This window comes from Siniperca chuatsi, linkage group LG22 (genome assembly GCF_020085105.1).
Source record: "Siniperca chuatsi isolate FFG_IHB_CAS linkage group LG22, ASM2008510v1, whole genome shotgun sequence".
NCBI classification, from domain to species: Eukaryota; Metazoa; Chordata; class Actinopteri; order Centrarchiformes; family Sinipercidae; genus Siniperca; species Siniperca chuatsi.
The window spans coordinates 8,512,313-8,537,464 of NC_058063.1; the positions used below are offsets into that span (position 1 = coordinate 8,512,313).

A 25,152-nucleotide genomic window follows, 5' to 3' on the forward strand; every position below is an offset into this window, starting at 1 on the left:
TCTACGTGTGTATAAACAATTAATAAATGCTTTATAACACAATGAAAACACGTTATAAGCCTCTCTAAGTGGCGTGAAAATAGACAGAACGAGAAAGTGGGTACAACAAGAACACTGAACAACATCACAATAAAAATAACAGAGGATGCAAAAATATAGTCGTGGTTCTGAAATACAAATGTTATACTTTTTTCTAATTGGCTTTCGGTATTTATCTTTATATCAGTAAATCCAGTGTTGCTTCTGCTTGTTATTGTAATCTCCACTTAGTCTAATTTACTGTATGAGGAAAACCCTCTTATCTAATCAATTTAGTTAATGTCGTCCCTATGAATAATCTGCTAACATTAGTCCCTGGCTGACACACACACGCACACACACTGGGTGCATCACCCACTCATTTCATACTCATAATGATAATAATAACTTGCCTATCCCATTAATCACTGTGGTAACGTCACAACAGCACAGGGCCTGTTCAGTCTCTGCTCCCCGCTCTCACTTTGGGTTTTTTCCCTCTCTAACCATTCTTTCATGTGAATATAACTTTTACACTGCACTCAAGATAAGTGCTGTCCAACTCATTGTTCAGTATAAGTGCCAAAATATTTGCAGCACTAAAATTAGAGGTTTTCACTGTATCACACTGCAGCTGAAAATGTACTTTATCATCAAAATCAAGTCAAAAAATCGATCATCAGAATAGTTGCCAACTAATTTGCCTCTCTTTGTGGTAGTTTTGTGTCTCTTTGTAGTGGTTTTGTGTCTTTCTGGGGTTGTTTTGTGTCTTCTTGTCATCATTTTGTGTCTCTTTGTAGTGGATTTGAATCTCTTTGTTGTTGTTATTTCATATCTCGTTGTGGTCATTTTGCATTTCTTTCTGGTGGTTTTGGTCTCTTTCAGTGACATTTTGCAGGTGAAGCCCAGGGGGTCCCCTGTGCCTGCTAGGCCTGTTCAGAAATCTATCCATGCGTGACAGGCAACGAGCGTAAGGACAGATGGGCAGGGAGAAGGGAAGAGAAAACAGATACAATCCATATATATAGAAACTGCAAAGTGACAACAAGAAGCATGAGAGTGTGGAAAATGGCTGGCTTAAAGGCCCTATGCTGTTACCACGGTGACTAATGGGATACCAAAGTTATTATCACTGTATAGCATGAAGAGAGTGGGTGACACTGTGAGTGTATAAAAAGATAAATATAAGTTTAAAGGACTGAGAGTACTTGTGCAGACAGAGAGGGAAATCACGTCAGTGAGTGTGTGTGTGACATGAAGAAATGAAGTGTGTGTGTGTGTATGCATTGGCAGGTATATTGTATGTGTGCTTACTTCACTAGTCAGGGAGATCAGGAGGGATTAATGCAGCTTCCAATTATTGTTCTTGTATTTGCTTTCCCTCTCTTTTTCTCTCCCCCTTTTCTCATTCCGTCCTCCTTCTCCCTTTGACAAACACACACACATGTATAAGCAAATGGCCTCCCTTTCTCTCCCTTTCTCTTTCCTCTAAGCTCTCAGTCACAAGGGGATTTTCTTTAGCCTTTTTATTGAGATTGCTGTTATTTGTCACACAAGAGAGAGGGGGCAAGAGAGAGGGAGGGATGAAGGGAGGAAGAGAGGATTGAATGAAAGGCAGAAAGACAGAGAGAGGGAGAATCAAAGTGGTTGAAGAGGTTTGACGCTGAAAGACACGACGAGGTTGGGAGACAGAGAGATTTGAGTTAGAAGCGAAGTTAGAATCAGGGAGTGTGTGTAAAGGCAAACGGGGATTGCGATAGACGAAGCGGGGGAAAGGAGAGCAGTGGGAGGTGAGGAGAGGGGAAAGAGAGAGTAAAAAAAACTTGCATCATCCATCTAAAACAAGCCCGGGGGATGAGGAGGATGTTTGTGATGATAAACTCTTCACCCTCACTGACTCTGGCACACACACACACACACACACACACACACGCATTCTCAGATACACAATCTCATTTGCTTCATGTTGGCTAGCCTTTGTCACAAATGTAACTTGGGTCCTTGGTTGTGTTCAGTTTAAGGCAGCGAGAAATCCTCATGCTAATACATCAGGTATTTATTAGCACTGTATCAGGATAAACGCTCCACTGAAATAAATAGTTTTACTTTACATGCAGGTGCAGAGCAGATCATAAATGTTAGTTCGATTATTCATTTATGAGTGTAATATATAACTTGCAACCATAGCTGCTGAATTTGTTTTTTCACGGAGAGTGCTTGAAACATGATTCTATATGTACAAAAAACTGTGCAAAGACCATCACATAGCCATATAGTCATATATACCATATGCATATACCATACCGAGGATCAGTTTTTCAGTCAAAACAACCACCTCATAACCAACTAAGACCAGATAACCAAACTACCACCAACCAAATCAATACCAAAAAAATTATCCGTGCAAAAAATCAAGATAAAGTGAGTTTCACTAAACACAACCTACTATTGCATGTTATTAGTCTCTGCATGTTGCTTGATTATCTACACACACATTTCCTCACACACCTAAACACACATATATATGCATGCCCATCACTTCCACTGGCTAAAATCAGGCTTATTTATGCACTTTTCCTGAGGTAAGCATTAAAACAAATTAATTTCCACCTCCAGAGTTCTCTGATTTTCATGCCCCATGTCACTTACACTCCCGCCACACACCCCTTAAAAAAGTATCCTCACACACACGTAAACCCCACACACAGCCAGCCTTATCATATCATGCATCATCTTCTCTCGTTTTAATGTCACAGCCCATTAAAACCCTTTTAACCCCATTTGGCTGATGTCCTCGCCTACACAAACTTTCACGTGTTTCTGCAGCATGCTGATGAAGGGACAGAAAGAGAGAAAAAAAATACTATTAAAAAAGTGAGAACTTTGGCTGCAGGCACATATCTTCATACGTCATACAATTTTGTATGACAGAAGAACACATAACAGCATTTTAAATGGTTCGATTTCCTCATAGAAGATAAAAACATAACCGATAAAAACATTCAAACAAAGAAAAAATTAGACATGAAGGGAAAGGAAGAGAGAGGAGAAGTTTTATTACTTCAGGCAGGGTTATATTAACCCACAATGACTTGGTAGCCTGTGGTGAAATTTGTATGCTGTAAATGAAGGAGCCAGACTCTTCTGGGGGCAGAGAACAGCAAGACTCCTCTACTTTCTATTCATGAACTGCACTTCACCGTCTCCTGTTCCTTAACTTATTCTGAGGCCAACAAACCGTCTTTCATACAGCCGCATGACAAAAATAGGAAGTGTTTTCAAATTAAGCTTTCTTGTGTGTTTTAGTCATTTATATGCATGTATCTTGTGGCAGTGTGTTCTGTGTGAGAGAGTGTGTGTTTGTCCTCATAGTGATGGTTGTGCCTGGCGGCAGGTCGATTTCAGAACAGTCCTACAGGGAGAAACATTGAGTGACCACCAGAGTATTTACTACACACACACACATGCGCGCACACACACACACACACACACTTCTTAATCTGAAAGCTTACTGATGCATGTGCAACATTCTGCAGCGACTTTTAACGCTGTTTGGAGGGGACAGTCAGACTGCATCCCTGATGTCTTTCTTTTCGTTCCACTGGGTTGCGTTCGTCATCGCCTTAAGTCTGCACTGTGCTCCGGAGTATGGGCAGCACTTTGCAGCACTCTCTAACATGCTTGGACAGCTGTATCCACGGCCCAGTGGGGCGCGTTGGCTATCGGTCTTAAATCTGCCTAATTACACATCTCATCAGCTCTTCAGCCGCTCGATAGCTGTAATCCCAGAGCCACGCACACACACATGCACTGCCGCTCTTTCTCCACCTCTTTCTTTATCTCGGTGTATCTCCTCCCTGCCTTTCTTGGGTTTTATCCCAGCGCTCTCATTTCTTTTTCTCACTACCTTTCTTCTCCCCCCCCCCTCTGTTGTATCATCCTCCTCTCCTCTAATCTTGTCCTAACCAAGTAACCAAGCTCTTTGAGATCTGTGTACCACAGGCACCCAGCGCCATGGCTCCCCCCTCCCACAATAACGGCTCCCTCCTGGGTTCGCCTCGCCGCCTCATTGCCTCCCCCTCCACTTCCACCACCACCTCCCCCTCCCAGCCTGGAGCTTCCACGGCTGCAGCCAAAGATCAATCACGCATGCACATTCACACACACACACACACACACACACACACACCACATAACCATGCACACGCTCACACACAGCACAACACCAGTAAAGTTGCAGGGAACAGTCCGCATACACACAAACATGTACACACATAGGCCTACTAAAGATATGACCAAGATCAGTCACGCTGACTTCATCTTGCTCCCTTTCACGGAGGAGAGCTAATAACTTTGTTAGAGATGGAGGGCAAGAGGGAGGACGGGATAGATAGTGAAGGGAGGAAAAGGGGGAGTCAGGGATGAAGATATATGATATATTCTGATTTAAATGAAGATATAGAGATAGCTTGACTGATCTCCTCCCACAGGTCACTCCAGAGTTGAAGGGCCCTAACTGCAAAGTCCTGGTCTCACTAACAAAGATCTACCAGGATCTCAGGCTGCACTCATGATGGTCTGAAAGCCAATTCTTTAAAAGGGATAATTAAAATTTTATAATGCACTTTCAAATAGCAGCCTGCCGCCCCCCACATTTCAAGAGTCAAAAGTCATCCAGTGGTGCAAAGTAGCAAGAGATGGCATGATGAAGATAGATAAATGGAGGGATGGGATAAAAAAATGGCCATCCTGACAAATCATTTTGACAAACAATTTGAGAAATTGTCATTCTTTTTGACTTACTTATATCATTTTCTTATAAATCAGTACCTTCAAAGTGTAAGAGTATAAGGCGCATAACAGTGCTATAAAACCATGGAAATGACTTTGGATTCAAAGTTGAACAGAGAAAGCAATGACAAAAAATATACTTGTAGTCCGCAGAGAGTATATAACTCCAGGTCCAGCCACTATTGTGTTGTAGTTATATAAAATGTCTGGAGGACAAAGAGATATAACAAAAACCAAAACACTACCTACGCCTTTAAGCTCACGCTTTCCTCAGGGTGTTCGAGGAGTCATAGGTGATTTGCACAGAAAACTGTGTTATGATCTCACTTCAGTGAGTTTTTTACAACTCAATATTAGGTCATATAACTTGTTAGGGCACTGTTAGGAGTGTGAAAGGATGGGTGGATGGAGAGAAAGAAAGAGGAAAAGGCAGTAATGCAGAAGTAAAGGCAGAAAGTAGGAATGCTAGATGAGCCCATGAAGATGTGATGAATCAAATGTCATTTAACCCTGAGACAACATCAGCCCTCTGCACTGTGTGTGTGTGTGTGTGTGTGTGTGTGTGTGTGTGTGTGTGTGTGTGGTGATTCATGGTGCCAAACGAGGCAGAGCAGCGAAGCACAGTTGATGAGATATGAATCAACAACCACGGTCAATGCTCTTACTGCTTTCAATAAACAGGTCGAAGCTTGTGTGTGTGTGATGTGCGTTACAGTGGGTGTGAATATGTGCGTTGTCTGCCTTTATCTCATCCTCCAGGCCCCTCTGGCACATGCTATACTTAACATTTTCCAAATTCACTTTTGAGGCAGACGTTGTTCTGGTTTATTTAGCTACTGCATCTCCAGGCAGACAATTTCTTTTAGTCAGTACTGTTTATTGTTGTGGTGCCCTTTCTTTGATATTGCTTTAAGATAAAAGATTTTCATTATTATCTCTGATCTTTGCTGACTTATTTGTAGTTATATGTGTAGTTATAAACCTTAAGATTTCAGTCCTGGATGATTTGGTGACACCTGTGGTTACTGGTTGTAACAGCAAGTGCGGTTTAATACCACAGCAAACAATCCCCAGGCAGCATCTTTGTCAAAATTTAAACTGGAAGAGCAACAGGTGTATCTGCTTACAGTCCTGCCAAACAAACCCATGTTGTTTTAATAAAGTCCATTACTCCCTGCAATATTTAAGCTGATCCGCTGTGAAAAACTTTCCAGAATGCCCGTTTTTCTTGTTTAGTAGATGCATTTTGGATGAATGATGAAGAACGATAATGAATATCAGCGCTAACTTAAGTGACAAATACATGCCATTTCCAGTGAATGCTTCACAATAAAAGCCACCCTATGATTCGTCAGTTGAATGCTTTTAATGTGAAATAGCAGCAAATGTTGGGTTTGCATGAGCAGTAACTTCATACAGCTCAGATATGGCATTAGGAGAGTGACACGGTAATGCTGGATTACATACATTGTTTCCTGTGAATCTCCTGTATGTGTCACAGCAATTTGAATCCAGTGCGGGAATGGCGGACTCCGCCACTAACAATCAAAACTACCATGTAGAGAGGTACTTAAAGAATGTAAATACATTGATTGGCTATGGCTGAAAAAAGCTGACCATAAATAATAGTATAGTACAACAATAGTATAAAAACAATCTTAAGGATTATACCTTTAAGAAGACATCAACATCATTAGCTGTTTTTTCCCTGAATTTTTTTAAAAGACATTGTAAGACATTGTAAACATGCATCATTCAATTATCAAATTATCTGCCTCGAAACTCACACATGCACATGAACACTGTGAACACCTGTTTGCATGATTGAAAGCAGAACCAAACAATTTTCACAGGTGTGTGTCAGTGGATTGTACAGTTTGTGTGTTTGCACATGCATGCATTTTCATTTACCTACATGTCTGCATACACGCACACACGTGCATGGGCATCACTGTGAGTCTTGAGAAAAGTCAGAACAGGTCATTGTGTATGTGTGTGATCTGTCAGAATGTCCTACAAGGGAAATAAGGAACACATACACATAGATACATAGACATATACATGCACAAGGATTAAGAAGATATTTCAAGCTCTGGACTGGTGTCAGACCTTTGGGTTTATTAAAGACCAAGACAATAAAGATGCATCTTTTCATCTGCTGTACATATTTTTAGCATCATACAAGGCCCACAAGTTTACCCTATTAATGTGTGTTACAGTAAATCTCTGGCAAGTCCTGAAGTCACTGCTACCAAACATCAAAGCGTGCAACTTTCTTAGGATGTAAAAATGAACAGGATGAAAGCATGTTCCATCTTCTTCAAGTGTTAAAAAAATCCACTTAACTTTATGATATTGAAGCAATGTAGCATCTTCTGCATATATTTTTATCAATCCCCTGTCCTTTTACAGTGAAACTACCACTTTTTCAGCTAATACTATGCAGCTTTCCACTTTTCCTGTTTGTATTAATTTGCTCTGTGCTCTGACGCCTTTCTGTCATGCAGCCTTGCACATTATCATTAAAGGGTTGCACTTAAAGAGGCAATATGTAAAATTTGGCCAGAATATTAGTTTAAAACATTCAAAAAATGAGCTAACCTCATCAACAGAATGTGAAGAAGTAACAGTTCTGACATCATGTCAAAGACGTCTATGTACTGTGTTGCAGAGATATCAACTGAAATTAAACTCACAAAATGTCAAGAAAGGAAATATTCTTACACCTATTTTCCTTATCAAACAGAAAAATACAACCGTACACCTTCTGAATTCACGTTTCTCTCTTTTACTGAACTGAGACCAGCTTAACTGCCTTGTTAACTCATAAAATAAACTTCATTCAAATTCCACAGAAACAAAATAAAACTCACTGAACACGCTGCATCTTCGTCTTCTCTGGAGAGTCCTGGTCGGAGCCACTATAAATCACCTCCGTACTGTATTCCCTGTTGTCAAACTGGCCTCCGTCGGTCTTGGTGGCTGTGTTCGGTCCCGGTCTGGCTGTGTGCACTGGGAGGCTGCTGATCTCGGTTCCGTTGCCTGCTCGCCCGACTCCGGTTTGGGTGCTCAGTCAGCTAATAGTTAAGCTAAGTTAGTTGCATGGCTAAGTGAGCTAACTAGCTAACGGCAGTTGGCAGCAGTTGTGACCTGATATGTGATATGCTGCCCCCTATTTATTTGGAATATGAATTCAACAGGTGGAGACTGTAGTCTCACTTCTTACATATTGCCCCTTTAAGTCGGGTCTGAAAATGAAAGACCATCTTGACTTAGCCTAAGAAAAGGCTTATAACTTTTTGAGCACAAATGCATCTATGGAAATTATAAATACTTTGACACAAAACTGAGCTTAAGCTGGAATTCAGCCACAACTGCTTATTTAACCAGAACCATTTAATTCTGTATTTAGCCACTGTGTACCATTTGCATATTTTCATTCATCTTCTCATCCCATCATTTTTTGTCACTATCCAGTTAAAGTTAAATGCTATGAAAAAGAAAAGTCAACTAATTTGTGCATATCTCCCTTCCCATGAGCAAATCTTGATTTTTTTAAAATTATAATTTGTATACTTTTGTACCAGCAAATATACATATTGTGGACTAAAAATGGGACAGATTTGTTTACGGATGAGGATGACATGAAAGGAGCGACGAGGTTGGACAGATCGGAGGTGTGAAAGAGAGAGTGAGCAGAGGATATGGAGAGGTGCTAGAGACGTGAAGTGATGTGTAGGTGGCGAGAGAGATGGAGGACGGTAGAACATTAACTTACGCAGATACACAGAAAGGCTGAAAGAGAGTTGGAGATGGAGAAGATGGGAAGGAACAAGGGGGGAAGAGAGTACGAAAATAGGAGATTTAATGAAGCAGGTGAAAGAAAAAGAGAATAGAAAAGAAGAATGCGGAGTGATACTGATGAATCAAGTCTCAATAAAAGGGGGCGTGGAGTGATTGAGTTTATATAGTGGTTTGATGATTATCATTATGATTACTTTTAAACAAAATAGATAATTAATTTTAATAATTCAGTTCTAAATCCCCAAGATAATTGATGGAAATGGAAGTTTCTCACCTCAGGTCCCAGGATTCGGTCTTCATCACCGGACTGAGTTTGTCATGAAACTGAAACTGATGTTCAAACTTTTTCATGATTCTGAGAACAAATGAGCAAACTCAAATGGCTGATGAAGACGGTGTGTACAGTCAAAAGGTCCAGAACAAACGAGTATGTGGATCCTGAATTGAGATTATTTTGTCGAATCCATTCAGTACTTTAACAAAATCTGCCCCAGACACTTAGGGGCCCTGAGGCGCTCGGAGCGGATACTGCAACACTACTTTTTCACTATAATCAGTGAAACTGGCCACACCGTGAGAGCAGCGTTAGAAGATAAAGAGCTGTGTATGGTTTACAGCTGGAGGGAGGTTAACACACTGAAAAGTGGTTTGACTTGGACTTAGAAAGAAGTGAACTTACCAGACCTCTGTAGCCCACTCCTCATCTCTGCGCGAGGCTACTTGCATAACACACCTGAATCTCCGATCGAACTGTTTGCGGTTGGGTTACATTGTGGGTAATGTAGGCGCAAGAAAGAAAAATGCATGGAATAAAAAAGACAATATCTCTGGTTCTGATGCGTCGATTTTGATACTTTTTCTCTTAAACTTAGTAAGTCCGACAATGTTATAGGCAATTCTAAATTGGTGGAGTACTCTTTTAAGGTGACACCTGCATTATTACATCATTTTGAGGCCCCATCTTGTAGAGAGGCCTTGAGTTAAAATCCAATTTATCTTGTGTTTAAAGTGTGCATAGTCCTTAATACATGTGTGCTTAATCAAGTTAATGACTAATTACAAACTAATGCACCCACAGATCAGTTTTGCCCTGGGCCCTCCTAGAGGGTCATGGCTGTGTGGAGTTGTCAAAACTCATTTGCATGCCAAGAGATATGGGGAAGATTTTAAAAATAGCAGCCAAGGTGGAAAAGTTAAATTTTCCCTCATTATAAAAAAAGAAAATCACTTTTATCACTCTAAGCTAAAATCTTACAGCAACCTGTGATACAGGAGTGAAGTCTAATTTCTGACTGAAAAGAAAGAAAAGAAGAGCGAGACTAAGGGAGTGGAGGGAAGCAGCAGCGGGATAGACGGCGGAGGAGAGAAGCGAGTTGAGTATTGAAGTGACAGGTTGTTGTCAGAGCAGCGAGACCCTGGAAGATAGATGAAGACAGGGTCAGCAACCCCCCGCTAATTTCATGGCAGATGACTAACCGTGGTTGTGTGTGTTTAAGTGTGTGTGTGTGTGTGTGTGTGTGTGCGTGCGTGAGTGTGTGCACGCACGTATGTGTTTGTGTGAAGACAGGGTCAGCAATTTTTTGCCCAAGGCTGACTAACCCCCGAGTGTGGTGTGTGTGTGTTTCAGAATTTGGAAGTGTGTGTGAGAGAGTATGCAAGTACAAGGTCAGCAACTTCCGCACTACAAGGCTGACCGACATGATGTTGATGTTTGTGGATTTGTCTCTGCGTTTTGTGTGTGTACATTTGTGTCTGTCTATATGTGTGTGGACTTTTGTGTGGATGCTTTTGAGAGAGGAACCTTTGTGTATGTGTTTGCACTGATTTGACCTAACACCGCCACTTCAATCTGTTCCTCTTCCTTTTTTTGGTCCGTTTTCATACACATTAAGTGTGGTCCAACCGAAAAACCACTTCCTCGTCAAGGAAACATATTGCTGTTGTGTCTCTGCTGTCGACTGCCTGTTCTCAGCTCAGATAATGTTTATTACCAAACACTGTATAACAACATGACATCTGCAGCAAAGTACAGCTGGCTGCACACATATGCAGTAGTCTATAATGACTTGAGTGTAAAGATTCCCACTTGAAAGACTTGATTCAGGGCCATGAGGTGGAATGGGGAATGGGGGGAGCACTGGAAATTCACCTTTTTTTTATGTTGCAGTTTGTGCTATATAGCATGTTCATGCTGTTGAATGAGTTAAAAGAGCCATCAAAGTTTGAACATTTTGGCCTTCACTGTGCACTCACACAGAAACGTTCATGAGCAGTAGCAGAGAGAGTTGCGACGTTTTTACCATCCTAAACCTAAACCTAACCATTTATTTAGTGGAGCCTGGAGGCTTTGCTGAGCATTTGGATAGACAGCTGAAAAGTAGTTTCTGTGGATATTTTTAGATTTTTTTTCTGCCGTGAAAACTTACCACCACTGGAATTCATAATTATTGGTCTGGATGTGGGAGCCATGACTCTAGTTAGCTTCAATGTGATCTTCCCTGAATTATAAAACCAAGCCGTTGCCTTTGCCTAGATTACATCAACCCAGTTACATTTTCTGTTATCATAATTGAGTTCAAGAGTTCTTTGTTCACATTTAAGGGATGGAAGGACTGGCACAAAGCTAGCCTTGTATGAGCCAGTTTATAGCCCGTGATGCTCTAGAAGATTTCTATCACAAAGTCTAAATTAAAAACAATCCAAGAGTCCACATTACAAATGGAGTAATGTATGTCTACAGTCTGCTCTGTGGTCCAGCTAAAAAAGATGTTCCTATTGACTGTTCTACAGTCTAGATTAAAAACAAGAGGTGATTGATTTTTTTCATCTGGGCTCCAGAGGAACTCAGGCCGGCTACATCTACTTCATTTTTATTATAGACTTTTTTATTTTAACTTTATTACAGATGCTGGCTACAAGTGTATCATCATTTACAGTACTCCTTTTTTCAGGCTGGCTTTTATGTAATGACCTTTCATTAATTCTTTTATTGCTTTTTCATTTCATTTCATCTGTTTTTAATCTACCATTAAGCACTGAAGAATGTTGTTACTTTTAGTCACAGATATAGGGTTTTGCCGACAGGCCACCTAAGCTGGGGATGCTTTTCCTCACCCTGTGCTATTAACTTCAAGTTTGAACACTTTCTGCATGCTTTAATTAAAGGCACTTGAGCTGATTTAAAAGCAGCAGAAGGTGTTTTTTATTGTGAATACAATTAAAGCCAACAGAAATAGTTCATGAGAGAGTTCACTAAGTGGTGTTATTGAAAGGTTGAATAATGACTCTCCTTCTGTCTCTATCCTTTCTCTGTCTACCTCAAGAATTTGGACGTCATTCCACGCTGCACAGACCTAGTAGACCTTAGTAGAGTCCAGTGAAGCCCCGGCTGCATCAGCAGAAATGGCTCCAGCAGCCATGTCTGTGCCTCCATCCTCTCTTGCCTCCCTCCTCTTCTCCCTCCTCTCCTTCTTTCTCCTCCTGTCATGTCCTTCATCGGCCCACGCAGATTCATCTGAGAAAAACTGCTCAGCTAGTGGAGACCCCTGTCAGGAAGGTGGGTTGATCTTATCTGTAAGTTTAATGCATATAGGAATGGATTAATGTGATTACATAGGATTGATTTCTGTACTTAACAAGCTGCACTTGCTGAAAGGGTTAAGTAACATAAGGAGTTAAGCCTCTGGTTTGGTTATCCGTGCACCAGCCACGTAAGCTACTGATATTGTGAACCTTTATTACAGCTGAACGTAATGATGTTTTAGATCAGTAATGTTCACCATTAATACCCAGCAGATTTCAGACAAAAACACAACATACAGCCTAATTTGAGGAGAAACACTGTATCCAACACCATCTTTCCTCCACTTTCAAACTCATTTACAACATTTTGTTTCTAAAGTGGCTTATTCAATGAATTCAATTTCCTCTTTGTAAGAAACAATAATTGCATGAAATTCATGATCGATTATTATGTCAATGTTATAACGGAGGCAGTAGATGCACTAAATTATACGTTTGGCTGCATTAATGCATTTTATTTTTTCCGCTTCAGTATCCTGCAAATTTAATAGCCAAGTCTCCATTGCCTTGGTTACACTATCAACCTATCAATCCAGCATGTATAGAAGAGTGATTTTATAGGTAAAAAATAAACTATACCAACTTTATATTCAGCCGTTGGGGGCAAGTATTATGCTGCTGGGAGACAGAGCACTAATTCACCTATCAACTAAAGCTCTATAACATGGTATTCCTATGGTGACTTATAATTTTAAAATATAATTTTTTTTCTTTATTGTATCATATAGCAACATATACTTTTGAGTATGCTCAGCTTAACGCCATATAGTTTATTGTATGTTTTTCATGTGGTACCATAATAACCTCTGCTAATGACAGGAAAGATTTATTTGCCAGTTGCCAGGTGCTAATGCACTAGTAAAGTTGAAACCGCCTTAAAGCTAGAGAGCATTGATCCATTTCAATAAGTTTTAGTAGAACAAATGGGACCAAATGGAAAATCTCCCATTTATTAGAATCCTTAATCAGGTTATACTGCCACTGAGATTTTTACAAAATGCCCACACACTATACAAGATTAGAGCTGGAGAGATTAGTGAGGTTATTACACAAAGTTGTTGCAGCCCAATATTTCTTGTGATTCTTTTCTGCTAAACTCTGTTTGATTATCTTTTTAAATGTTAAATGTTCATTTCAGGCGTGGTACTGCCCGTGTGGAACCCTCAGAACCCCTCTGTAGGAGACAAAGTGGCACGAGCCATTGTTTACTTTGTAGCACTCATCTATATGTTCCTGGGTATGAGCATTATAGCGGACCGATTCATGTCTTCTATAGAGGTAGGCAATCGATGAATAACCAGACACTTATTTTACTATTGCAATATTACTTGACTTCAAAGTAGATTAATGTAGTTATATACAGTATTCATCACCCACTATCACCAGTCATCGTCCCTTTGGGGAAATACAATGTATCTTATTTAATATGACGCATGTTCGACAGCTCTGTGGCATCTCTGTAAAACAATGAATTGATAAATAAACAAAACAAAACAAACAGAGAAACGGCATAATTTTGGAGCCTCCTCTGCCATCCTTTCCTTTCCATTCATTCCCTTCTCTTGCTTTTTGTTTCTTTTCGGTGCCTCCTTTTCTTTTCCTCTCCTGTCCTCTCCTTTTCAGGTCATAACCTCCCAGGAGAAGGAAATCACTATAAAGAGACCGAATGGTGAGACCACCACGGCCACGGTCAGGATCTGGAATGAGACCGTTTCTAATCTAACTCTAATGGCCCTGGGTTCTAGTGCCCCCGAGATACTGCTGTCTGTTATTGAGGTGAGTACAATATGAGCCGGGTGGTTACACATTTGATGAACTGACACAGAATGTAATGGGAACACCGTAATCTGATTTTCACCCCACCTGTAGGTGTGTGGTCATGGTTTCGAGGCTGGCTCCCTGGGTCCCAGCACCATTGTGGGCAGTGCTGCCTTCAACATGTTCATCATCATCGCCCTGTGTGTGTACGTGGTTCCCGACGGAGAGACGCGCAAAATCAAACACCTTCGGGTGTTCTTTGTCACGGCGGCCTGGAGTATCTTTGCCTACATCTGGCTTTACCTGATTCTGAGTGTGTTTTCCCCTGGAGAGGTGGAGGTGAGGATAAAAACTTTTGAAAAATTGAAAGTGGGTAGGAAGGAAGGCAAGGAAAGAAAAAAGCAGGAAGGCAAACTCTGTCTCTTCTCTCCTCTAGGTATGGGAGGCGGTACTGACCTTCCTCTTCTTCCCCCTCTGCGTGGTCCAGGCCTGGGTGGCCGACCGTCGCCTCCTCTTCTACAAGTACGTGCGCAAGCGTTACCGTGCCGACAAGAACCGTGGCATCATCATTGAGACCGAGGGAGGGGCGGACGGAGGGATTGGCGGTATGGACGGAGGGGGAGGAGCATTGGGTCCGGGGGGGTTCACCAAGATGGACATGCTGGAGCTAGACGGACAGATGGCGTTGAACTGTCACAGCGGGATGGACGGAGGGATGATGGAGGAGGGAGGAGCGAAGGACGAGGAGGACGAGGCAAGAAGGGACATGGCGAGGAACCTGAAGGAGCTGAAGCAGAGGCACCCGGATAAAGACATGGAGCAGCTGATTGAGATGGCTAATTACCAGGTCAGGAGGGGTGTTCTTAGAGGTGCATACACACATAGCTGTGTATGTTAATTGATATTGGCTAATTTTGAAGGAATAGTTTGACATTTTGGGAAAATATGCTCATTCGCTTATTTTCCAAGAGTCACTTAAGAATATCAATACCACTCTCATGTTTGTGCATCAAGTACGGAGCTAGAATTGGGAGGTGATTAGCTTAGCTTAGCATAAAGACTGGAAGCAGGGGGAAACAGCTAGCTTGGCTCTGTCCAAAGTTCAAAGCTCACTAATTAACATGTCTGTATGCAGACAGAAACGTTGTGGTTGTTATGCAAAGTTTATGGAAAGTTGTGGTTTTATAGGAAAGTACATGCTGTAGCTATTTATTAGCTAAACAGTGGCCAGATGCCGTGACTTCCTGGAGATGCTGTTTACCACTGTTTGGTAGCAAATGTAGCAGCTCGTACTCCCTCTAAAGCCACAAAATGTCGTCTTTTCTGTTTGTGTATGGATTATACCAATGAGATGTGTGTTCATTACTGAGCTTTAGAGGTGCTAGTAGGCATATTTTTTTAATTTGGATGGAGAGACCGAAGCTAGCTGTTTCCCCCTGTTTCCAATCTATAAGCTAGGCTAAGCTAAGCCTCCTGGCTCTTGCTCCATACTTAATGCACAGACATGAAAGTGGTATCGATCTTCTTATCTAACTCTCCACAAAAACAAATAGGCTTATTTCCCATAATGTCAAGCTACTAAAAGACATACAAAATACATATGCATTAGATTTTGTAACAATACAAAAAGTTTATAAATGGTGTGTACACCTGTATAAATGTGATTGTTACTAGACAGCTTCTAATTATTGAGGCCCTGATGGTGAAGCATGAATGAAGCAGCTGCACTCGATTTCTTCTAACTTGTTTGCTGTGTCTCCACTCCATCTCGACTTTGTTCCTTCCTTAAAGTTTTGTTCTTTACTCAGCTTCTGAGCTAAAGATCTTTTTACATCTGACAACAAAATGAAACAGAAGAAAACATAACATCATGCATCACATTTCATATGTGACTCCTCTGAGGGTGACATTGTGTTGGAGATGACGCTGTGACACATTTGGTTGTGATCAAGGTGTTTTAGGTGATAGCAGGTAGAGCAGAGAACATTTCAAAATGTTCTTCGAAACAAATTAAATTGCTTTTCCATTAGAAGAGATGAATGAAGAGGTTAATTTTAATCTAATTTACTAAGGCAGTTATATAATGAATAGTAATTATTTCTAGAAAATGGAAAACCAACTATACACACACACACACCAAATAAAAACAAAGTTATAAGAAAGTTAATTAAAGTGTTGGCTGAGGATCAGATAGCTACACACTCCCTTTCAGTCTCTCTCACACACATAAACAGATACACAGAGTAAAATAAAGATTTTTGGAACACTCCTCAATGTAATGTTATGTGCTGATTAAACCACTAGTCTGCAGACAGGAAGGTGCCTGTTGGCTTGATTGACAACACTGTAACATGCAACTCCTCTGCCATGCAGGTGATTTTTTGCCCGGTAAGTTATAGGAACATTAGATATGTGAGCGCGAAAGCTCATTCTTGACCTTGGAAGCTGTAGCTTGACAAAAAATGTATAACACAAGGCCCACTCGTTTTTTCTGAGCTTTCAGCCGCATCTCACACATTGAGTTCATGCTTTAAGGAAGGCTGTGAGATGTGGCTAAAAGCTCGGCAAAAAGCTTGCAAGCGGACCTTGAGTTAAGATTTTTGGGCATTTAGATTTGCAATTTGTTAATTGATATTTAGAAGTGATGAAAACTTAGTGCTTTGTTCTAAATTTAACTTTTGGTTAAATTTGGCATTAGTTTAGTTGAGTTTCAATTGTCAACGCGTCACACAGAGATTAATCGACTAGTCGGTTAATTTGTTCTCATCGCTGGTAAAAAGAAAGGAGCTGCTACTAGTTTGCTGTCATACACTTTCCCCTCTTCCTTCCCTTGCCTCCTCTGCAAGTCATTTCTTGGTTTTGGTCTTTGTTTTTTGGTAGTGAAGGAGGGAAGGAAAGAAATTTGGCAGGCACCCCAATGTCCACTGGGCACCTCCCAGATGTTTGTTTGCATTCAGGCCTTCCTCCCCCTGCAGCTACTTCCTCAGCCTCATGCTGTAAAAAAGAAGGACAGCTGCCCTGGAGATTAAACTCCACTGGATTAATTTAGGTTCTCGTGGTCATAATGAATCATTAAATAAAAAATGAAACAGTGGTCCCTTGTGGTCCCCTTGGACTTGGAATTGGCCAAGTTAGGCCAACTTGCTCAGCAAAAAGAGATCAAGTTTTAACTAAACTAACAAGCTCGCTTCCCTTAAATTTAAATAAATCACAGTGTTTCAAGCTCTGAGGCCACATTTAATCTAATGATCTCCGCAACTACAGTGGCCAATTTGTTCATTTTCTATTTGGTGGATCGTTAGGATATTAAATTGCTATTCACCCATACATTTTTTATTGAAATCATTACTTATAGACTGATAAGGCTCATTAGATCTTTGCATTAGAAGTGTGCAGCTAAAAGAGCCGGCAACTAGTCTTGTGCATTACTAAGAGGTTAATACTTTAAGGAGGTGGACGGCTACAATGTCAAATTCTTCCCATTCCAGTTACTTTTAAAGCATGAATGAAGCTTTGAGAAAAAGACATCGCTCATCTTAAAGTGTAGAATCTGAGTTCAAACCTCAAGCAGTGTCCTTAACTCAGTGAATCTGTAGCTGACCTTTGACCTCTAACGTCCCCGTGGAGATGTTAGAAAAATTTCCCAAGAGAGAGTCACTGTTTAACCTTTAAATTGCAGATGTCCATTTAAATGAGTAAGCTTTTATAAAAGCAAGACTAATCTGGAAAAACAAATTAAGTTATAGATTAGCATGTTGAATACAATAGATCAATTTGTTAATTGATTGGTTTTGTTAATCAGGTCCTGATGCAGCAGCAGAAGAGCAGAGCGTTCTACCGAATCCAGGCAACCAGGATGATGATCGGAGCTGGCAACATCCTCAAGAAGCACGCTGCCGACCAGGCTCGCAAGGTGAGACACACATAATCCCCCCTCGTTACCAAGCAACCTGTTATTCACAGCTAAAAAACACACTGCACCTGAGTCTGACACGCCTACTTTTTTCCTGTCGTTTTTTTCCAGGTGGTGAGCAGCCATGAGACCCAGACCCAGGAGGACGACCCTCACACCATCAGGATGGAGTTCGAACCCTCCTTGTACCAGTGCTTTGAAAACTGTGGCTCCTTGAAACTGACCGTTGCCAGACACGGAGGAGACCCTGGAGTTACTGTCAAGGTGTGTGTGTGTGTGTGTGTGTGTGTGTGTGTGTGGAATTAATGCAAGACAGTGGGACTGTTCAGAAGAATAAGAATCAAAGTGTGTATATAACGCCGTGTGTGTGAGGGAGAGAGGCCAAAAGACACTCAGACAGACAAAAGTAGAAATGAGAGAGAACAAAAATCTACTCTGAACCGATTTCACTCACATCTTTGGCAGTTTTCCTAGTCTCGATCCTACTCATAACATGTTCTCACTTCTAAAGGCTTTGAGCATCCTTGTTCTCTTTTCTGGCCAGATGCTGGTAAAGGGATAGAAGTGAGTGAGAGAGGAGTGTAGAAGAGAACTGAAAGACACAATACAAAACACTTTGTTCTGTTTTTAGATTTCAGCTCAGGTTGTAACTCAAAGAAAACACATATCCTTTTGCAAAGGCTCATTGATCTTGGGCTTAACACTGGCCTGATACTCTGAATAAGAGATTTTCTTTCAAGTCTCCCACAGAGAGTCTGTGTCAGTGAAATAATATCTGATCTGCTCACAGGGGCTTTGCAAGGGTCTTTCAATTCTTCTCCTTGTATACAAATGAAACTATGATGCAACATCAGTGCTGTCTGTAGAGGTGTGCTGTTGGTATGGCCTCAGTCTGCCGTCCACTGAAGACTGATTTTGTTAAGTGAAGTGGCCTATTTAGCCCACACACAGGCTCTTCAGGCATGGTGTCAGCGCAGCGCTTTAGAGACGAACAAATTATTATCTTCACCCAACAGGGTTTCTCAATGAGGCTACTTGTACTTGATGGCACACATGTTGAAACGGTCAAAAGTTCCAAGAATCTATTCACAATCCCAGACTGCAATCTGAGCCTTTTTGAATTTCATGTATACAAAAAAGTTTAAAGAAATCTACACAGCACATTATCCATCGCAAGCTAAACAACAGACTAAAACCTGCATTAACTCATTGTCTTTCCACTTGGGAGCACCAGAAATAAGCTGTAAACACAACACTGATATATTATCACCTTTTAAGCTAATATGGCTAACTTGTTAGCGAATAATTGCTTATTTACACATCTAGCAGATACGGAGCAACATTAGCTTGAATTTGGAGTGGCGTTTGTATCCACCTGATGAAAGAAGTCCAATATTCACTCTCCTTTTAGCTTTGTTTTGCTCTCTGGGCAGATAGCGTACAGTGGGTTTTTAGAGCTTTTTTGTTGAAAAACAGCTGCTGAAAAGAGTAGTGAGAGCGAAACAAAGCAATGAAACAACAATGAGCTTAAATGCTAAATGATGATGCAATGTTCTGTAGAGTTGGCATGAACAGCAGAGTTGCTTGTTAATTCACTATGGGTTCGTCAGTATGAGCGACAACTTTCACATTCACATAGTCATTTGAGCCATTAAAGTGAAAACAAAAATAAAAACAAACAAATATTGATTAAAGCAGCTTTAAGTTTGCTAGAATAGTTGATATATATAAACCAAATTCATATTCCCATTAGATGTGTTCCTTACATACAGCTGGCGCATGTGCTGTATTTGAGAAATTAGGTGTCATATTGAAGGCATCTACAAAGTGTTATATAGTTAACTTGAAACTTCAGTGATACAGGTCTGGCTGACAGGCTATCCGAATATAAATAACATTAAAGGCAACTCATTAATTTATCATTTTTCTGCTTTTATAATCACATCAAGATGTAATTTCTCACATTTTAATCTCAAATCTAAAATGTCAAAAGCAGCACTCCTCATGGCGGAAACATCTGAAATATTATTAAGCCTCAGTACAGTCGCCCCAGCAATATCAGCTAGTATAATGGATGCATTCAAAAATTTAATGAAATTAAGTTTAGAGCTGTGTCACTTATACACATTTCATCAAGAGCTGAAACTAAAACAGAGCCAAGATAATGACTACAATAGCACCACCAACACTGTCACTTATTCAACTTTGCCTACAAACTGCCACAGATTATTTTGAAGTAATATTTTGAAGCATTTCTCCATTTTATATAGGCCTGACTTGTGACAGAATCACTGTTATCTGATTATAAGCAATGTAGGTACGTTTTCAAGCCTCTGTACAGGATGGAGAGGGTTAATAAAAGAGAGAAAGGAGAGAATACAGGAAAAGTTTTGTTATACTATCTTCAAAGTCTTCATTATCAGACTGTATCTGACCAGAGGGCTCAGTTTAATGAAGCTGTTTTTCTTGTTTTCTCTCACCCTCTGTTCGCATCTCCCCAAATGCCTCTCTTTTCTGTTATCCTCTATCTCTCTCTTCCTCTCCATACTATGTGTTCTCCCTCTTCCTTTGTGTTTATCTGTCCTTTTCATTTCTGTTCACTTCTGTTTCATCTTTGACGGCTCTTTTGGCGCTCTCTCTCTCTCTCTCTCTCTCTCTCCCTCGTCTCACTCCACTTCCCATCTTTCTGTCTTTCTACCTCCCCCAGGTGGATTATCGCACAGAGGACGGTACAGCAAACGCGGGTTCAGATTATGAGTTTGCCGAGGGAACACTGCTGTTTAAGCCAGGAGAGACACTCAAAGGTAAAAATAACAGTGACAGCAATAATTTATGACATATTTTCAAAAAACATGTCATTGAGACTGAGGCTCAAATAGCAGAGGTCATCTGCAGCACCTTAGGCAATTTTTTCTACATAAAGAGTGGTACCATGAACTATTCTGTACCAAAATCAACATCCTAAAATGACTGTTCTTTTACCAGAGATCACAGTCGGAGTGATTGACGACGACATCTTTGAGGAAGATGAGTATTTCTATGTCCACCTAAGTAACCCTCGAGTGGTTGGTTATCCTGAGATTGGCACCGCCCCGCTGGATGCCAGTGCCACCCCCAAAGCCGTGCTGGGTGACAACCACACAGCCACAGTGACCATCTACGATGACGATCACGCAGGTAGGAGGAACCCCTGAGTAATTTAACAGGAATCTTAATGTAACTAACAACTTAAAATACGTTTGGCCTTTACATTTTGTAGTTAAAGCTGAAATTTGAATTCTTACATTTTCCCCTCCTTAACAAGCCTTCATAACTAGGTTTTCAACAGTTTTAAACCGTCTGTCCCTTTACAACATTCAACATCACCCATTCACCCATCGTGCTGTTAAGTTTGCAACTGTTCCACTCGGAAAGTGGAAGCTAGCAAGGTAGGCTAACTAGCTTATACTGGTAAAGTGGAAGCTGATTCCCTTACTTTTCATTTCAACACCTGCTGAGTGCCATCCCCCCCTAAGCAGGTTAACTTTCTGATTTTGAGCACCTACCCACACAAATATTGCACCAGTCAAATACCCAGCACCAGCAACATTATCAGTCGGAACAAAACATTATGTCCCCCCCCCCCCACAATTACAATTTTGTTCAAATAAGTAAATAAGGGTAAAAAAAACTCATTGAGAATTTCTTAGCAAATATTATTATTATTATTATTTAATAATTATTTTCACTTTGAAAGAGACAAAGGGGCAAAAGTAGATGTTAAGAACAGGGGCTGTAATAATTTTAAACTGTATGGTTTTGATAGAAATGTATGCACTCCACCAGCTTAAATGTTGGATTCACATGGGTCTATTGCTTTGCTGCATAGTCCCAGGATATCCACAAAAAGGTATCACAAGAAGGTTAAAAGAGTTCTAGTCCCCTCAGTGTTAGCACTGTTTGATAACATCCAAAGAGAATTAAAGTGAGGGAGGATGAGTGGAGAGTGGGCGTTTACCTTATTATCTTTCATCTAGAGAGAGTGGGTGGTAATCTGTTATCCCTTTCACTGTATACAGTATATGGTACATCTTGGAGAGCAAGCTAGTGAGTGAGAGCGTAGGTGTTTATCAACCTCATCTTTCACGTCTTTCTAGTGTTTCTCCCATGTGAAGTACTGTATTTTCTTTCTTGCTGTCTTTCTTTCTCAGGTATCTTTACCTTTGAGAGTGCCAGTCAGAAAGTGAGTGAGAGCGTAGGTGTGATGGAGGTGAAGGTGCTCAGGACTTCAGGGGCCCGAGGCCTGGTAGCTGTCCCATACCGAACCGTGGATGGCACCGCTAGAGGAGGGGAGGACTACGAACCGGCCACCGGCAAGCTGGAGTTTCAGAATGATGAGACCATGTAAGTAGACACGTTGTTAGTAACTGTCATTCCACCCACTTTACTGCACATTTTATGCAGACTTTGAAACTGAACATGTGACAAAAGCTGACAAAATCCTTTGAACCTTTGCATTCCTACACAATGGTTTTTCCAATACATAGACTTGCTAATATGAGCGATAGAGCATTTCAATTATTTCAGCACCGTAACTTAGCAGCCACAGGTTTGTAGGAGATAGATGCTGAAGTTCTCATCACTCACCGAGGAAGTTGACCAGTGGCGCAATATCTAAACCCAGGTATACTCCTTCAATTTATCAAAAAGATGTTTTTGTAGCACCAAAAGGTGACTGACATATTTTTGGATTGTAGATGACACATTTGTCTTTCTCTGTTTCCTTTCTGTGTGATTGACTCACATTCAGAAATTGCTGTTTAGGTTAATTGAGTCTTTAACATGAATTCACAGTATAAATAACTCTATTAGCCAGATATCGGTGTAATAATGCCACTCTTCAAGGTAGGCTACTCTGCATTAAAATACTTGCGCGCACACACACACACACACACACACATACACACACACACGAAATTGCTCTTGCGTCCTTGGGCACATGCATTTTTAATATGCTGATGTTAGCGGTGTTAAATTGACCAATACATAAAGTGGTTTGGGAATGCAGTTTCCTCAGCGCCTCCTGGGGCCTATAAAGCTAGGCCTCTGTGTTTATATGTGTGTAAGTGTGTGTAAGTGGTCTTGTACTTGTATCTTTATGAGGACCAATTTGACAGTGAGGACAGTCATGCATAGTGAGGACATTTCTGCTGGTTCCCACTTCCTCAAGGTGCTGTTTGATTGGCAGGGTCAGAAAAAGGTAATGGTGGGGGTTAGGCTTAAGGGTTATGGCATGGGAGTAGTCAACGTATTTATGTTAATGAGTATCCTCACAAGTATGATAATACAAATGTGTGTATGTATGTGTGTGCTTGTGTGCCTAGGGGGGCCAAATGTTGGCAAGGCCATTCAAAAGCTGTTCATCTGTGGCTTGTCCTCAGAGAAAAGTTGAGAAGATGGAGTGTGTGTCTACCCGTGTGCGCGTGTATGTGTGTGTGTGCTTTTGTTCTTCTGTCCTTGTAAGGACCAATTTTAGTTTTAGAGAGTGAGGACATTTTTGTCTTCAAAGAGCTGTTTGAGGGTTAAGACTATTGCTTAAAGGTTAAGATTAGAGTTACGTGTAGGTTAAGGTTAAGGGCTGGGGTTAGGCATGTACTGTCGTTGCGATCAAGGCTTTGGGGCTAGTGAATGCATGATGTCAACGAGGGTCCTCACAACTACCAGAGTACAAATGTATGTGTGTGTGTGTGTGTGTGTGTGTGTGTCAGATCAGAATTCACAAATGAACAAGAAGCTTGCCAGCTGATACCAGCCTCTAAGTATGAGTATCACTACAAGGGATGTTTGCGTGTGTGTGTGTGTGTGTGTGTGTGTGTTCATGTGAAATGAAAGTTTAAATAGGTTTAAGTCTTACCTTTTGATTAGGACACTACACCCACTTTTAGCAAGCAGTATGCATGTAATCAGAACTAATAATAAATAATAAAACTTTATTTATAGAGCACTTATCAAAACAAAGTAGTGCTTCACAACAAGAGAAATAAAATACCACAGTGAATGACGAAATATAAAAAAATAAAATACATAAAATACACAAAAGCAGGTAAAATCAGGAAATGCTTTCAGATAAAAATGTGTTTTGAGACGAGACTTAAACGAAGACACTGACTCGGACAACCTAATTTCTTCGGGCAAGTTGTTCCAGAGCCTCGGGGCCCTGATAGCAAAAGCTCTGTCCCCCTTAGTTTTCATCCTGGACTCAGGAACAGACAGGAGACCCCTGCCCGAAGATCTCAAACTATGTGAAGGTTCATAAGGGATTACAAGGTCTAAAATATAGTCTGGAGCCAGGCCATGGAGAGCCTTAAAAGTAATCAACAAGATCTTAATCAATCGATCTAATCAATCCTAAAACCAACAGGGAGCCAGTGTAAAGAGGCTGAAACAGGTGTGATGTGGTCTTACTTCTTGGTCCTGGTTAACAGCCTAGCAGCTGAGTTCTGTACAGTCTGCAGTCGTGTCCAAGTTTTTTGATTAAGACAAGTGAACAGTACCAAAATGACCTATAGACACCTAGCTGCTTATCTGCTTTTTTAAGTAGTTACTCCAGTGCGGCATCATATTTTGTGCTATTTTTCCACTATGCCAATTTATTTTAAAATACAAAATCTCTTTACATTAAATATGATTGTGCTTTGTCTGCAGTAATAATGTCAGAGATGCTTTGGCATTACAGTTGATCCACTGTCATCGTTCAGCTGCATCAGTGTGTCTTGCTCTTTATGAGAAGATGGACAAACCAGAACAAAAAAGAGAAAGAACTTGTGTAAACAGGATGCACGCTCTCATAATATCCCTCCCCTTCTTTATTTTTCATGTTGTTTCTTGCTGCAACTCTTCTCTGTGTGTTTTCTCTCGTTTCATCATTGTGCCTGTGAGCCCCTTGTCAAAAAATGTCCCCCATTCCTCTACACTAATGTAAACCTTCTTTTATCTGCTGCACTTGTTTGTTTTTTAGCTCCCTCCATCTCCCCCTTTTCTCTCTTTTCTGTCTATGCCTCATTAAATTGCTGCTCTTCATTGACCTTGGATTTACTCTGTATAGCCATTTTATTTCTCTCTCTCTTTCTTTCTGTGACATCTCTCCCCCTTTCTCCCATCCCCAATATTTCTGTCTGGTATATTTTTAGATTTTCTTCCACGCAGGATGAGTTTTGTCATCCCCCTCCTCTCCTCCTCTCCTCCTCCCTTCTTCACCTTCTCCTCTACCCTCACGTCGCTGTCATCTCATGTCTCTCCTCCCTCCC

The 25,152-nt window shown here is 40.8% G+C and overlaps 1 protein-coding gene across 7 annotated transcripts in view; it reads left to right on the forward strand.

The window, feature by feature from the left end:
* slc8a4b (solute carrier family 8 member 4b) overlaps window positions 1–25,152 on the forward strand; it is a 107,702-nt gene that overhangs the window by 34,660 nt on the left and 47,890 nt on the right. For all 7 annotated transcript variants that reach the window (XM_044184519.1, XM_044184518.1, XM_044184524.1 and 4 more), the window contains exons 2-11: window positions 11,937–12,169; window positions 13,334–13,473; window positions 13,819–13,971; window positions 14,065–14,292; window positions 14,390–14,800; window positions 17,756–17,866; window positions 17,978–18,130; window positions 20,574–20,670; window positions 20,852–21,043; window positions 22,057–22,249. In XM_044184519.1, the coding sequence (XP_044040454.1) occupies window positions 12,016–12,169; window positions 13,334–13,473; window positions 13,819–13,971; window positions 14,065–14,292; window positions 14,390–14,800; window positions 17,756–17,866; window positions 17,978–18,130; window positions 20,574–20,670; window positions 20,852–21,043; window positions 22,057–22,249 (1,832 nt within the window). In that variant the 5' untranslated portion in view covers window positions 11,937–12,015. The remainder of the gene's footprint in view (window positions 1–11,936; window positions 12,170–13,333; window positions 13,474–13,818; window positions 13,972–14,064; window positions 14,293–14,389; window positions 14,801–17,755; window positions 17,867–17,977; window positions 18,131–20,573; window positions 20,671–20,851; window positions 21,044–22,056; window positions 22,250–25,152) is intronic.